The sequence below is a fragment of the Nerophis ophidion genome, linkage group LG25 (genome assembly GCF_033978795.1).
Source record: "Nerophis ophidion isolate RoL-2023_Sa linkage group LG25, RoL_Noph_v1.0, whole genome shotgun sequence".
In the NCBI taxonomy this organism is placed as follows: Eukaryota; Metazoa; Chordata; class Actinopteri; order Syngnathiformes; family Syngnathidae; genus Nerophis; species Nerophis ophidion.
The window spans coordinates 14769987-14787055 of record NC_084635.1 but is presented as its reverse complement, the minus strand read 5'-3'; the positions used below and the strand labels follow the sequence as shown (position 1 = coordinate 14787055).

General features: G+C 43.7%; 1 protein-coding gene across 1 annotated transcript in view; it reads left to right on the top strand.

Annotated features, from left to right (window-relative positions):
* The window catches only part of LOC133543159 (A disintegrin and metalloproteinase with thrombospondin motifs 7), a 292170-nt gene that overhangs the window by 172066 nt on the left and 103035 nt on the right, over positions 1-17069 (top strand). The window contains exons 12-13 of the mRNA XM_061887652.1: positions 11224-11393; positions 11473-11606. Coding sequence (XP_061743636.1) covers positions 11224-11393; positions 11473-11606 — 304 coding nt within the window. The remainder of the gene's footprint in view (positions 1-11223; positions 11394-11472; positions 11607-17069) is intronic.

Genomic DNA, 17069 nt, shown 5'->3' with positions numbered 1-17069 from the left:
AATCCGAGGTTCGACTATCCGGCGTAGCCTCCTCTCCAGTACACCTGAATAAACCTTACCGGGAAGGCTGAGGAGTGTGATCCCACGATAGTTGGAACACACCCTCCGGTCCCCCTTCTTAAAGAGAGGAACCACCACCCCGGTCTGCCAATCCAGAGGTACCGCCCCCGATGTCCACGCGATGCTGCAGAGTCTTGTCAACCAAGACAGCCCCACAGCATCCAGAGCCTTAAGGAACTCCGGGCGGACCTCATCCACCCCTGGGGCCTTGCCACCGAGGAGCTTTTTAACTACCTCAGCGACCTCAGCCCCAGAAATAGAAGAGTCCACCACAGATTCCCCAGGCACTGCTTCCTCATAGGAAGACGTGTTGGTGGGATTGAGGAGGTCTTCGAAGTATTCTTTCCACCTATCCACAACATCTGCAGTCGAGGTCAGCAGAACACCATCCGCACCATTAACGGTGTTGATAGTGCACTGCTTCCCCTTCCTGAGGCGGCGGACGGTGGTCCAGAATCGCTTCGAAGCCGTCCGGACGTCGTTTTCCATGGCTTCCCCGAACTCCTCCCATGTCCGAGTTTTTGCCTCAGCGACCGCTGAAGCTGCACACCGCTTGGCCCGTCGGTACCTGTCCACTGCCTCCGGAGTCCTATGAGCCAAAAGGACCCGATAGGACTCCTTCTTCAGCTTGACGGCATCCCTCACCGCTGGTGTCCACCAAGGGGTTTTAGGATTGCCGCCCCGACAAGCACCAACTACCTTGCGGCCACAGCTCCGATCAGCCTCCTCGACAATAGAAGTGCGGAACATGGTCCACTCGGACTCAATGTCCAGCACCTCCCTCGTGACATGTTCAAAGTTCTTCCGGAGGTGGGAATTGAAACTTTCTCTGACAGGAGACTCTGCCAGACGTTCCCAGCAGAACCTCACAATACGTTTGGGCCTCCCAGGTCTGTCCGGCATCCTCCCCCACCATCGCAGCCAACTCACCACCAGGTGGTGATCGGTAGAAAGCTCCGCCCCTCTCTTCACCCGAATGTCCAAAACATAAGGCCGCAAATCCGATGACACAACTACAAAGTCGATCATGGAACTGCGGCCTAGGTTGTCCTGGTGCCAAGTGCACATATGGACACCCTTATGTTTGAACATGGTTTTTGTTATGGACAAACTGTGACGAGCACAAAAGTCCAATAACAAAACACCACTCGGGTTCAGATCCGGGCGGCCATTCTTCCCAATCACGCCTCTCCAGGTTTCACTGTCGTTACCAACATGAACGTTGAAGTCTCCCAGTAGGACAAGGGAATCACCCGGGGGAGCACTTTCCAGTACTCCCTCGAGTGCTCCCAAAAAGGGTGGGTACTCTGAACTGCTGTTTGGTGCATAAGGACAAACAACAGTCAGGACCCGTCCCCCCACCCGAAGGCGGAGGGAGGCTACCTTTTCGTCCACCGGGTTAAACTCCAACGTGCAGGCTTTGAGCCGGGGGGCAACAAGAATTGCGACCCCAGCCCGTCGCCTCTCACTGCCGGCAACGCCAGAGTGGAAGAGGGTCCAGTCCCTCTCGAGAGAAGTGGTTCCAGAGCCCTTGCTGTGCGTCGAAGTGAGTCCGACTATATCCAGCCGGAACTTCTCAACTCTCTTTCCCCCCCAGTGAGGTGACGTTCCACGTCCCAAGAGCTAGCTTCTGTAGCCGAGGATCGGACCGCCAAGTGCCCTGCCTTCGGCTGCCGCCCAGCTCACAATGCACCCGACCTCTATGGCCCCTGCTATGGGTGGTGAGCCCATTGGAAGGGTGACCCACGTTGCCTCTTCGGGCTGTGCCCGGCCGGACCCCATGGGAACAGGCCCGGCCACCAGGCGCTCCCCATCGTTCCCCACCTCTGGGCCTGGCTCCAGAGGGAGGCCCCGGTGACCCGCGTCCGGGCGAGAGAAATCTGTGTCTATGTTTTTTCTTCTTCATAAAGGTCTTCGAACTGCTCTTTGTCTGATCACTCACCTAGAACCTGTTTGCCTTGGGAGACCCTACCAGGGGGCATAAAGCCCCCGGACAACATAGCTCCTAGGATCATTGGGACACGCAAACTCCTCTACCACGATAAGGTGGCAGCTCAAAGAGGAGTTTTTTTAAATTATTTTTTTTATTAAAACAACATAAAAAAACGGGCTTCACGGTGGAAGAGGGGTTAGTGCGTCTGCCTCACAATACGAAGGTCCTGCAGTCCTGGGTTCAATTCCAGGCTGAGGATCTTTCTGTGTGGAGTTTGCATGTTCTCCCCGTGAATGCGTGGGTTCCCTCCGGGTACACCGGCTTCCTCCCACTTCCAAAGACATGCACCTGGGGATAGGTTGATTGGCAACACTAAATTGGCCCTAGTGTGTGAATGTGAGTGTGAACTTTGTCTGTCTATTTGTGTTGGCCCTGCGATGAGGTGCCGACTTGTCCAGGGTGTACCCCGCCTTCTGCCCAATTGTAGCTGAGATAGGCGCCAGCGCCCCCCGCGACCCCGAAAGGGAATAAGCGGTAGAAAATGGATGGATGGAACATAAAAAACAAAAGGTACGCTTACAATTAGTGCACCAACCCCCCCAAAAAACTCAGTTTTTCATGACAAAAAACCCTTTTTCTTGACGAAGGAAAAACCCCCAAATTATCAAGCGTTGACCGGTCCGCAGCTACAAAAAGGTTGGGGACCACTGCCTTAGAGGGAACGTTGCTCCCAGGTGGGCCGGACTGTTAAAATCACGGCACGATAACTTAAAAGTAAAGACAACTTCAGATTGTTTTCTTTGTTTAAAAATAGAACATGCACATTCTGAAATTGTACTAATCAATATGTTGTTGGTTTTGGTTTTTACACTTACATTAGGGCTGGGCGATATTGGCTTTTATTAATATCGCAATATTTTTATGCCATATTTCGATATACGATATATATTACGATATTTTGCGTTGGCCTTAAATGAACACTTTTTACATATAATCACAGCTGTATGATTGTATGTGTCTACATTAAAACATTCTACTTCATACTGCATTAATATATGCTACTTTTAAACTTTCATGCAGAGAGGGAAATCACAACTAAGTCAATTGACCAAAACTGTATTTACCAAAACTGTATTTATTAAATACTCGTCATTCTCTCACGGGTGACTTTTTAAATGAAGTAACAAAGTAATAGTGTTGCTACCTTTTTGTAGTAACACTTCTGCTGCATACCTTGCATATTGCTGTTGTCTGCTCAATATTTTCCCGCTTGAAGCCAAACCACCGCCAGATCATGGATTCCCTGCTCTTTATTTTGGGCATTTATTGTTCTTCCTCCATTTGTGATCAGTTTCGCACCCTCTCTCTCTTGTATTGTCACAAGCTCCGCTCGACCTGCCTCAGCTAACGTCAGCCATGCTGCTACCTCTCTGCTCAGCGAGAGCGTATGACGCTAGATGCGCGACATTATGTGATGTATGTCAGAAGGCGGGCTTGTTTTACGTCTCTGAGAAGGAGACACGAGAAGGAGTGAGAAACGCCAGTAATGTAATGCCCTCAGCCAAAAGCAACTGTGTGAGAACATATAATCGAATATTACGATATAGTCATGTTCTATATCGCACACACCGCTTGGCCTGTCGGTACCTGTCCACTGCCTCCGGAGTCCTATGAGCCAAAAGGACCCGATAGGACTCCTTCTTCAGTTTGACGGCATCCCTCACCGCTGGTGTCCACCAAGGGGTTTTAGGATTGCCGCCCCGACAGGCACCAACTACCTTGCGGCCACAGCTCCGATCTGCCGCCTCGACAATAGAGGTGCGGAACATGGTCCACTCGGACTCAATGTCCAGCACCTCCCTCGTGACATGTTCAAAGTTCTTCCGGAGGTGGGAATTGAAACTTTGTCTGACAGGAGACTCTGCCAGACGTTCCCAGCAGACCCTCACAATGCGTTTGGGCCTCCCAGGTCTGTCCGGCATCCTCCCCCACCGACAGGCCAAGCGGTGTGCAGCTTCAGCGGTCGCGGAGGCAAAAACTCGGACATGGGAAGAGTTCGGGGAAGCCATGGAAAACGACTTCCGGACGGCTTCGAAGCGATTCTGGACCACCGTCCGCCGCCTCAGGAAGGGGAAGCAGTGCACTATCAACACCGTGTATGGTGCGGATGGTGTTCTGCTGACCTCGACTGCGGATGTTGTGGATAGGTGGAAGGAATACTTCGAAGACCTCCTCAATCCCACCAACACGTCTTCCTATGAGGAAGCAGTGCCTGGGGAATCTGTGGTGGACTCTCCTATTTCTGGGGCTGAGGTCGCTGAGGTAGTTAAAAAGCTCCTCGGTGGCAAGGCCCCAGGGGTGGACGAGATCCGCCCGGAGTTCCTTAAGGCTCTGGATGCTGTGGGGCTGTCTTGGTTGACAAGACTTTGCAGCATCGCGTGGACATCGGGGGCGGTACCTCTGGATTGGCAGACCGGGGTGGTGGTTCCTCTCTTTAAGAAGGGGGACCGGAGGGTGTGTTCCAACTATCGTGGGATCACACTCCTCAGCCTTCCCGGTAAGGTTTATTCAGGTGTACTGGAGAGGAGGCTACGTCGGATAGTCGAACCTTGGATTCAGGAGGAACAGTGTGGTTTTCGTCCTGGTCGTGGAAATGTGGACCAGCTCTATACTCTCGGCAGGGTTCTTGAGGGTGCATGGGAGTTTGCCCAACCAGTCTACATGTGCTTTGTGGACTTGGAGAAGGCATTCAACCGTGTCCCTCGGGAAGTCCTGTGGGGAGTGCTCAGAGAGTATGGGGTATCGGACTGTCTTATTGTGGCGGTCCGTTCCCTGTACGATCAGTGCCAGAGCTTGGTCCGCATTGCCGGCAGTAAGTCGAACACGTTTCCAGTGAGGGTTGGACTCCGCCAAGGCTGTGCTTTGTCACCCATTCTGTTCATAACTTTTATGGACAGAATTTCTAGGCGCAGTCAAGGCGTTGAGGGGTTCCGGTTTGGTAACCGCAGGATTAGGTCTCTGCTTTTTGCAGATGATGTGGTCCTGATGGCTTCATCTGACCGGGATCTTCAGCTCTCGCTGGATCGGTTCGCAGCCGAGTGTGAAGCGACCGGAATGAGAATCAGCACCTCCAAGTCCGAGTCCATGGTTCTCGCCCGGAAAAGGGTGGAGTGCCATCTCCGGGTTGGGAAGGAGACCCTGCCCCAAGTGGAGGAGTTCAAACAGCGGCCGAAATGAGTTTCCTCCGCCGTGTGGCGGGGCTCTCCCTTAGAGATAGGGTGAGAAGCTCTGCCATCCGGGAGGAACTCAAAGTAAAGCCGCTGCTCCTTCACATCGAGAGGAGCCAGATGAGGTGGTTCGGGCATCTGGTCAGGATGCCACCCGAACGCCTCCCTAGGGAGGTGTTTAGGGCACGTCCAACCGGTAGGAGGCCACGGGGAAGACCCAGGACACGTTGGGAAGACTATGTCTCCCGGCTGGCCTGGGAACGCCTCGGGATCCCCCGGGAAGAGCTAGACGAAGTGGCTGGGGAGAGGGAAGTCTGGGTTTCCCTGCTTAGACTGTTGCCCCCGCGACCCGACCTCGGATGAGCGGAAGATGATGGATGGATGGATGGATGGATGGATATATCGCACAGAGACAAACTTGCGATATATCGTTTATATCGCCCAGCCCTAACTTACGTGTTGCGGTTAATAGTATTCTATCTTTATTTGTCATTATTTATTTTCTGAATAAATTATGTGATAATCATCAGTCAACTCAGTGGTGTTAACCAAGGGTCTCAAACACGCGGCCCGTGAGACATTATTTTGCGGCCCGCACCTTAATGTAAAAATTTAATGTTGGTGTGGCCCGCGAGTTTTATAGGAATGACGCTTTACAGCATGATACTTGTATACCCTTGATTTTTCTGGGAGACTCCCAATTATCAGTGCCACTCCAGGGGTAATCATTCTCTCAAATTTCACCCAAACAACAATATTAAGGGAACACCATGGGAGCACTGCCTTTAGCGTCCACTAAACCTTGTACAAACAGTGTGCCGGCCCAGTCACACAATAAATGTGCCTTTAACACACACACATGAGTGAATGCACGCATACTTGGTCAACAGCCATACAGGTCACGCTGAGGGTGGCTGTATAAACAACTTGAACACTTAAAAATATGTCTCACTCTGTGATCCACACCAAACAAGAATGACAAACACATTTTGGGAGAACATCTGCACCGTAACACAACATAAACACAACAGAACAAATACCCAGAATCCCATGCAGCCTTAACACTTTCGGGCTACAATATACCCTATTTTTTTAAGAAATCCTTTCTAGCGGCCCAGCCTCACCCAGTTTCTGCATCTAGTGGCCCCCAGGTAAATTGAGTTCGAGACCCCTGGTGCTAACTTTCAATCCATTAAGATAAAAAAAATTATATCAAAATCAAATTACAGTATGTTATTTATGTAGTTTGCTCATTTTCCTCGACTGATGTACTAGCATCATGTGTTTTTTTTTGTACATATGCAGCATCATATACAAATAATTGATATTGCGACATCCAGTGGACACATTTAGAACAGCTGTTTCTTTCATTCCAAAATTTCAGGTTAATTTCTATACTTGGCAAACTCATCCTGCAGGCCGGATAAAACCTGTTCACAGGCCTGATCCGGCCCTCGGGCCGTATGTTTGACACCCCTGTACTAGAATGATTAGATCGATATTTTTATTTAGTTTTAAATATTTTTGTGTTGTTTTTGTTATTGTTGACAAATTAAGGGAGAACACTTTTGGATACAGAAAGGCCTTGACGACATAACCCAAAGTATTTACATGCCAGCCAATTGGAGTTTACTGTATGCTCTTTTTTAGTTATTTTGCACTAGCCACTTTACTGTATTTTGTTCAAAAAAATGTATGTAGCATTCAATCCCACAAACTGAATATATCCTTTGGTTTACTACAATACTGGCAAATTATAAGCTTTATAAAAGTGTATGTTCCTTGCTATAAAACATGTTTAGTTCTATAATACATTGTCAAAGTATTGGATCGAGACTGGAAATTGACCAGAGGCTAAAAAAATCGTATCAGAGGCCAAAAATGCTAATCTGGATATCTCCAGTTATTATTATACTAAGGATAGACGGACAAAGGAATGTTTTACAGTGGCACACAGAGACAGTACAGTTTTTAAACAGCATAAAATAACTAGAGAAGACGTCAGAGCAAAATGCAAAATAACCGTAACCGCCTTTGTAGTCGGAAGACAGTCTTGCAGTCTTTAATGTGGTGAATATGGCCTTAGGATGAAAATGGAGAAATAAATGTTATTTGTAAAATGCATGCGTGACAGTTTGACTGCAGAGGAATTTGCACAGAAGCAGCTGGAAGTAACTTAATTCACACCTTTCAGCAACATGCTGCCTGTCATTGACCCACACCACCTCGTCTGAAGCGACCGCAGTGCGTGGGTGGTGTATTTGAAATCATAGACATAGTTTCTGAACATAAGCCATCCAAATCCTAAATGTGAAAAATACACCCTATTGCATTTTTACAACCAATTTAAAGGCTGGAGTAAACATGTAATGCTTACACATATCTATAAAAATAAAGGGGCATTTTCTGAATTAATTATTCCACCATAGTTTAATATGAAGTGATGAGGATAGCCTATCTGCAACCAGCACTGGCAGCTAATGTTACCAATCATTTTGGCCGTTTCTTCATCAACGAGCTACTACGTTGTCTCATCCGTGACAACGACGACATCTGGTGGATTGGTGCAGAACCAAAACCTGGTCCTGAACGTCGACAAGACCAAGGAGATCATTGTCGACGTCAGGAGGCACCAGTCTAGCCACACTCAAATCTTCATCAACGACACAGCAGTGGAGATCGTAAGCAGCATCAAGTTCCTGGGGGTGCAGATCACTGACAACATGACCTGGTCCCTACGCAACGGAGCTCTTGTAAAAAAAAGAGCTCAGCAGCGCATGCACTTTTTGCGTCGGATGAAACGAGCACAGCTCCCTACCCCCATCCTCACCACATTCTACAGAGGCATTATAGAGAGCCTACTGACCAACAGCATCTCTGTCTGGACTGGAGCCTGCAGTGCCTCAGACTGGAAGTCTCTGCAGAGAGTGGTGAGGCCGGCGGAAAAGATCATCAGGTCTCCTCTTCCTCCTATTCGGGAAATCTTAAAAAGCCACTGCCTGACCAGGGCTCAGAAAATTTGCAGAGACTCCTCCCAGCCCCACCATGATTGTTTTCACTGCTGCACTCTAGAAAGATGTTCCGCAGCCTCTGTAGCAGAACCTTGTTGTTCTGTAACAGCTTCTTTCCTCAGGCCATAAGACTCTTGAACGCATCATAAAAATCCCTTTAACTCAATCCAAAAAACGGATAAACTCGCTGGAATATAAAGACAATATACCATACATCCGTAAATGTAGATGCATATGCAAGAGTACAATATATATATATATATATATATATACTGTATATATATATATATATATATATATATATATATATATATATATATATATATATATATATATATATATATATCTGTACAGTAATCTATTTATTCAAATCTGTACCTTATTGCTCTTTTATCCTGCACTACAACGAGCTAATGCAACAAAATTTCGGTCGTATCTGTTCTGTAAAGTTCAAATTTGAATGAAGATAAAAGTAAAGCTAAGTCTACTTGCGTCGTCAACTGCTGACGAGACATTGAATTCATTTTCCTTCAACAATCCAGTGGATCCCTGCAAATGCGGGATTCGGCATTCACAATCAAACACACCTGTGCCTTTTTGATCCAAAAATGTTTTACATTTTGAATTTTTTTTTAAATCCTTTGAAAATAAGCAGTTTTTCCGCAGAAAATCCAAGTCATTCACCCTAAAGCAGGGGTGTCCATAGTGCAGAGCAGGGCCCGCCAGTTTTTAGTGGTCCTCAAAATGTTCTGAAAATGTAATTAATTAATTACTACGGGTGTTGGAAAAAATCAATTCGAATACGAATCGAATCGAATATGTTGTGTGATTCAGAAGCGATTCTCTTTTTTTTTTTTAATCAATCCAACAAAACAATACACAGCAATACCATAACAATGCAATCCAATTCCAAAACCAAACCTGACCCAGCAACACTCAGAACTGCGATGAAGACACAAACACACACAGAACAAACCAAAAGTAGTGAAACAAAAATGAACATTATCAACAACAGTATCAATATTAGTTATAATTTCAGCATAGCAGTGATTAAAAATCCCTAATTGACATTATCATTAGACATTTATAAAAATAATAAAAAATAACAATAGTGTCACAATGGATTACACTTGCATCGCATCTCATAAGCTTGACAACACACTGTCCAATGTTTTCACAAAGATAAAATAAGTCATATTATTGCTTCGTTTAATAGTTAAAACAAATTTACATTATTGCAATCAGTTGATAAAACATTGTCCTTTACAATTATAAAAACTTTTTTTTTTCAAATCTACTACTCTGCTAGCATGTCAGCAGACCGGGGTAGATCCTGCTGAAGTCCTATGTATTGAATGAATACAGAATCGTTTTGAATCGGAAAAATATCGTTTTTGAATCGAGAATCGAATCGAAAAAAATCGATATATTATCGAATCGTGACCCCCAAGAATCGATATTGAATTGAATCGTGGGACACCCAAAGATTCACAGCCCTATTAATTACATGCCATTGTTGCTATGCAACAGACCAAACACCTAGAAGCCCTCGTTCTTATGTCTGGGGACTTCAATCATGTTAAATTGGACACAGTTTCACCTACTTTTTACTAATTTGTGCATTTTCCAACATGGGACAACACAACTTTGGACTTACTGTATGGTAATTCAAAAGATGCATGCAGTATCACTCCCCCCCACCCTTCCTGTTGTGCACCACAGTTCGAAGTCACAAAACTCCTGAACTTCAACAGCCAAGTCGCTACAATGATTAGAAATAAGAAATACAATCCGCTTTAAACATTTTTCGTTCATTTATTCTTCGCGTGCAGCGTAAGGGAATGATTTGATTGATTGATTGATTGATTGATACTTTTATTAGTAGATTGCACAGTACAGTACATATTCCGTACAATTGACCACTAAATGGTAACACCCGAATAAGTTTTTCAACTTGTTTAAGTCGGGGTCAACGTTAATCAATTCATGGTAATGGTAATGGTAGAGGGGGACGCTGCATGAATAATAAATACATATTTGGCGCGATGTGGAGATATGCAAACTGAAAAGGTTGCAAGTACAGGTGTTTGTAAATCGTATATGGCCCCCTGTGGAAACAGTTTGGGCATCTGTGGCATCCTATTTTTTTGATTGTTTACTTCAGCAGAAAATTTCCCAAGCAATGAACTGTTACCACTAACAATAGGGCTGCTAATCTTTGGGTGTCCCACAATTCGATTCAATATCCATTCTTGGGGTCACGATTCGATTCAAAATCTATTTTTTTTTTCAATTCAACACGATTCTCTGTTCAAAAACAAATTTTTCCCGATTTAAAAGGATTCTCTATTTATACATAGGATTTCAGCAGGATGTACCCCAGTCTGCTGACATGCAAGCAGAGTAGTAGATTTTTGTAAAAAGCTTTTATAATTGTAAAGGATAATGTTTTATCAAGTGATTGCAATAATGTAAATTTGTTTTAACTATTAAACGAACCAAAAATATGACTTATTTTATCTTTGTGAAAACATTGGACACAGTGTGTTGTCAAGCTTATGAGATGCGATGCAAGTGTAAGCCACTGTGACACTATTGTTTTTATTTTTTATTTTTATAAATGTCTAATGATAATGTCAATTAGGGATTTTTAATCATTTCAATGCTGAAATTACAACTAATATTGATACTTTTGACAATATTCATTTTTTTTTTCACTACTTTTAGTTTGTTCTGTGTCGTGTTTGTGTCTTTTCTCAATTGCTCTGTTTATTGCAATTCTGAGTGTTGCTGGGTCAGGTTTGGTTTTGGAATTGGATTGCATTGTTATGGTATTGCTGTGTATTGTTTTGTTGGATTGATTTAAAAAAAAATAGATTTTTTTAAAAATGACAATCGATTCTGAATCGCACAACGTGAAAATCGCGATTCTAAATCGAATCGATTTTTTTTTTTTTTTCCCACACCCCTAACTAACAACACTGTCCTCCAGTCCAAAGAACAGGGGGAAGTACTGCCTGGGAGAAAGACAGAGGTATCGGATCTGCAACACGTCACCGTGTCAGAACAATGCACCCTCTTTTCGAGATATCCAGTGCAGTCACTTCAACAGCGCACCGTACAAGGGCACATTCTACAACTGGGTGGCAGTCGTCAGCAAAGGTGAGCTTAATTCCAGTTGGATGTATAAGCATACTGTGTCTTTGCTCCTTGTCTCACACTTGTGTCCGTCTTATTTCAGTCAGTCCCTGCGAGCTCCACTGCCGTCCATTAAATGAACATTTCTCTGAAAAAATGCGTGATGCTGTCATTGATGGGACGCCATGCCTCGAGGGCAACAAAAGCCGAAATATGTGCGTCAATGGCATCTGTAAGGTAGCAATGTACCTTCTAATTTCATTCAGTTTCTACCATAGTCACTTTAATCAAGACTGTCAGTCAAACTACTACACTATGCCTATTGAAAATAGGCAACATCAAAAAGGCCCTTTCCTTTGTTTCTTACATTTCATTACCACTACCAATATTTTGTACTGTGAAACCTTGATTTAGAAACGTAATTATTGCTTGAACACAGTTCTTACATTCAAGCACATTCCTCCATCAGAAACATTGTCAACATAAATAAAGTTAAAGTTAAAGTACCAATGATTGTCATACAAAAACTAGGTGTGGTGAAATGTGTCCTCTGCATTTGACCCATCCCCTTGTTCACCCCCTGGGAGGTGAGAAGAGCAGTGGGTAGCAGCGGTGCCGCGCCCGGGAATAATTTTTGGTGATTTAACCCCCAATTCCAACCCTTGATGCTGAGTGCCAAGCAGGGAGGTAATGGGTCCCATTTGTATAGTCTTTGGTATGACTCAGGGTGGACACTCTAATCACTAGGCCACCGAGTAGCAATAATGGGTTCCAGCCTCGACGGAACTCCATATTTTTGTAGAAGTGTGTGCACTTTCAACGTAGTATAAAGCGCTATACAGTACTGTATATCAATCAGAATCAGAAAAGTTTGTATTGCCATTGTTTGAGAACGGGTTCACAAAGTAAGAATTTTATTTGGCGCAATCGTGCAACATAAAAGACATAGAAACAGAATAGAATAACGAGCTGTAACTGAGCTATCAGGAAACATAAATCACAAAACTATTTAAAGGGGAACATTATCACAATTTCTGAAGGGTTCGAAGTATTACTCAAAATTTTACACATCACGCAATATCCCGAAAAACTGCTTTAAAGTGCCTGATTTTAACCGTCGTTATAGCCACCCATCTATTGTCCTGTGACGTCACTGCGTGAAGCAAACAAATATGGCGGATAGCACAGAAAGGTATAGCATATTAGCTCTGATTCAGACTCAGATTTCAGCTCCGTAAGCGATTCAACAGATCACGCATGTATTGAAATGGATGGTTGGAGTGTGGAGGCAGATAGCGAAAACGAAATTGAAGAAGAAACTGAAGGTATTGAGCCATATCACGACAGACAGCGGCAACGAAGACAAATTTGGCGATCGCCTTCTAACCAACGATTGCATCTTTTGACCACTGGTGCAACTTGAATCAGTCGATTAATAAGTGTTTGTTTGGCATTAAATGTGGGTGGAGGGAAAGGCTGGATGCAAATATAGCTACAAATGAGGCATAATGATGCAATATGTACATACAGCTAGCCTAAACAGCATGTTAGCATCGATTAGCTTGCAGTCATGCCGTTACCAAATATGTCTGATTAGCAGATAAGTCAATAACATCAACAAAACTCACCTTTGTGATTTCGTTGACTTTATGGTTGGAAATGCATCTGCTTTGAGTGTCGCAGGATATCTACAGATCTCTGTGCCATCTCTGTCGTAGCATCGCTATCGTCGGTAAAGTGTGGAGAACAAACGAGGGACTTTCGCATCTTTTGACCACTGGTGCAACTTGAATCTGTCGATTGGTATGTGTTTGTTTGGCATTAAATGTGGGTGGGGGGAAAGGCTGGATGCAAATATAGCTACAAATGAGGCATAATGATGCAGTATGTACATACAGCTAGCCTAAATAGCATATTAGCATCGATTAGCATGCCGTGACCATTGATATGTCTGATTAGCACACTCCACGTAAGTCAACTTGAATCCGTCCCTGATCGTGTTGTTACAACCTCCGACAACACACCGACGAGGCATGATGTCTCCAAGGTACGGAAAACAGTCGGAAAAACGGAAAATAACACAGCTAATTTGACTTGGTGTGTGTAATGTGTTTGAGAAAATGGCGGATTGTTTCCCATTGTAACGTCACGAGTGAAAGGTCATCGCTCCGACAGCGAACAATTGAAAGGCGTTTCAATCGCCAAATTCACCCTTTTAGATTTCGGAAATCGTTTAAAAAAACATATGGTCTTTTTCCTGCAACATCAAGGTATATATTGACGCTTACATAGGTCCGGTGATAATGTTCCCCTTTTACTGTTTCAGCCAGGTTGCTACAATGATTTAAAAAAATAAATCTATTTCAGCTTGTTGGTTAATCTTCTCAGTGTCGACACTGAATGTCTTGAATGCTTCAAACAACACATTTGCTTGTCCATTGCTTTCTTTGGACTCATATTAAGCTGGCATAACTAGAAAAAGTCTGCACAAAGGCTAAAAAACAAATTAAAAGCACACAAAGTCACAGAGTAGCTAGCGACAACACTGCTCTTATGACTGAATGAGCGCCGAAGATTGATCACTCCGCCCACAATGGATGTGCTGCCGGGCAAAAAATGGCCGCACTGCAGGCACACGATGGTAAGTTGAAACAGTCGTACACAGAAACAACGTTCGTACAACAAAACATATTTTTGGACCGCCTGTGGTTCAAAGTTTTTATAAGGAGGTTTTGTAAATCGAGGTTCCACCGTATATTTAAAATGCTACCTGAAGTTGATGTTCTCATGTTCGGCGTAATGTTGAAGTTCCAGATCAAAAAGTTGATGTCTTTTTGAGTTATTCCTTGTTAAAAATGTATGCTACTCCTGCAGTAAATCTCTTGAACGGTCGGGTGTGAGAATTTTTCGAGATTCCCACGGGAACTTGCGAATTTATTACAGAACAATTTTACGAAGTCCATGGATGGCGATTGCCGTTTGCCCGGTTGTAACCACTGCTTAATACCATTTGTCACATTTTTCTTGAAACCACTAAGGCTTTTTCTTCAGAATTGTGATTCAAGCAGCTCGTGCACACATACAAAATCAGTCCAAGAGAAGTAAAAAACTATTTGCAGTCATGTTGTTGTTATGATAGAATATACATTCAATGACAGCTAGCGCGAGCTATCCAAATTGCTGTTCTTAGCTAACAACACCTAAAGCTAACGCAGATGCGCATATGTTTTGTACGTACGTAATTAGGTCATTATGTACGAGAAACCGTAATGAAAAATTTGGAGAGTTAGCGCCCTCTAGGCATCTGTGTAAATGTTGCAAACAGCCTCTTTAACCGTTGAAACTTTAGTTTTTTATCTGGGGAGCTAAAGACCTACAGTCACATTTTAACTTTGTTACTTTTATACAACCAAAAGTTTTTCTTGATTGAAAATGACACAGATAGAGACATCATCATATGGAAAATAAAAACTTTCAGTCATAATTAGACTGGGCTATTAAAAATGTTGGGCTTACAGTCCCTGCCCCTCTGCAGAAGTTTTGTGAATAAGGTTATTGTCAAAGTTTGTTGTTGACGAACCCCAAGATGCAGAGATGGAGGCAGGCATGGAGTGAGAAAACATGATTTAATATAAAATACTAGAACAAAACCAAAGGGTACCAACAAAAAGCGCAGAACGTGGTCGGATAACAAATAAAAAGGCCTAGCGTGGAAGCTAGCAGGTATCTAGCAGGAAATAGAAGTCGTACTTATAATAAGAAAACAAACTGGAAGCAGGGAACAAAAGACAGTCAGCTAAAAACACCTAACTAGATATAGCTTACTGCTACGCTGCATTGACTCGACAAGATACGACAGGTGGCAATGACAAGAGTGACAAGAAGTTACATCAACAAGACAATAACCTAGCACTGACTGGAAGACAAAGCAGGTACAAATAGGAACAGGCTGATTGACACCAGGTGTGGCCAGGTACCAATCAGCCGCAGCGGAGGGGAAACAAAGCACTCAGGGAGACAAGCAGGAAGCTGAACCAAAATAAGAGTGCTGACAGCAACCAAGGACAGGAAATACTAAACACACAAAGGAAAAACTAAAACACAAACAAACTGCCAGTGGCAAGCCTGACAGTTATATTCATATTCTATATCCAATTGTTATTATTTGCTGGTAGCTATTAGCTAATAGCACATAACTTTCGTTATACATTTTTTTGCTCAGTGACCATGTGGTTAGAGCAGGCCTGGGCAATTATTTTGAGTTGGGGGCCACATGTAGAGAACAAAATATGTCTGTTTTATGAACACTAATACAAAACCTCACAATAATGTCTGATTGATTGCCAAAAACACTATGACAGACAACGTAATGGATTTTTTTATTTTCCTATGAACGATAAAACACTGAATATTGACAAAATATGAATGTCACACCCCCTTTCGATCGACATATTTTACAATCAACTGAAACGCAACAAACAGTGAAATATGAACGCGAAGGGTAAAAAATATAACCACATACAATCTGATATATCTGATATATCACTAAGTTTTAGAACTTTGTTGTGAAAATCTCCTTCCACGTCTGTGGAAACGCTTCCCGCCCACACTGCTTGGTGCCTCGTCTGGGCTCCTGTGACGTAGATTACCGTATTAACTAATTACATGACCATAGTAACTGGTATATCATCCATAAACGCATATTCCAAGCATTGAAAGACTTAGTATAGTTCCAAGACTTACGGTCATTAGAAAACAAGACTGCACATCATAACGGCAGCGACACTTTCCATCTTAAACATCTAAAAAAATTATTTGGGAATGTCCGGCGGGCCAGATTGATTAGCTTAACGGGCCGCATGTGGCCCTTGGGCCTTAATTTGCCCAGCTCTGGGTTAGAGTGTCCGCTCTGAGACCAAAGTCCAGAGACTATAAAAAGACTTTACCAAATACTATAAAAATGCCTCCTTGCTTGGCACTCAACATAAAAAGTTGGAATTGGGGGTTAAATCATTAAAAAATATCCCCGAGCGTGGCCACTGCTGCTGCTCACTGCTCCCCTCACCTCCCAGGGGGGTGAACATAGGCATGGGTCAAATGCAGAGTGTAATTTCACCACACCAAGTGTGTGTGTGACTATCGTTGGGACTTTAACTTTAACTTTGGACTTTTGGGGGCTTGAGCTGGCCCTCGGCCTCTGACTAATCGCAGCCCAGTTGGCGTGGTCAGAGAGGAGGCTGCCATCTCCAAAAATATTAGCCAAGAAGGCAACCATGCAGATTTACAGAGGAGAGCACACTGAGATTCTTGCAGTGTTTAAAAAACTAAAATCAATTTACTGTCCAATATCAGTTTAAAAGCCAGTAAAATGATCAGGATGTGGTCCTTTAAAGCTCACACTTTTTCCATTGCAGGGGAGCACTATACTGTATATTTGACATTTTGCATCGCAAGTTATTAAAAAAAATATGTTGTGGCTATTATTTATTTCACGATAACAACCTCTTGACTATCTGAGGCCAAAATGTCAGTTGCTGATACACTCTTTGAATATAAAGTAGACTCTGTTTCATGACATTTTGTGACATTTTTGTCAGATACCCATTCTTTCACAAACTCTGCGTCACTAGCAGTGTTACCTAACCGTGATAAAAGAAGTGTGCCAATAAGAATGTGGGCCTTCTATCATGTGAAAAAAAT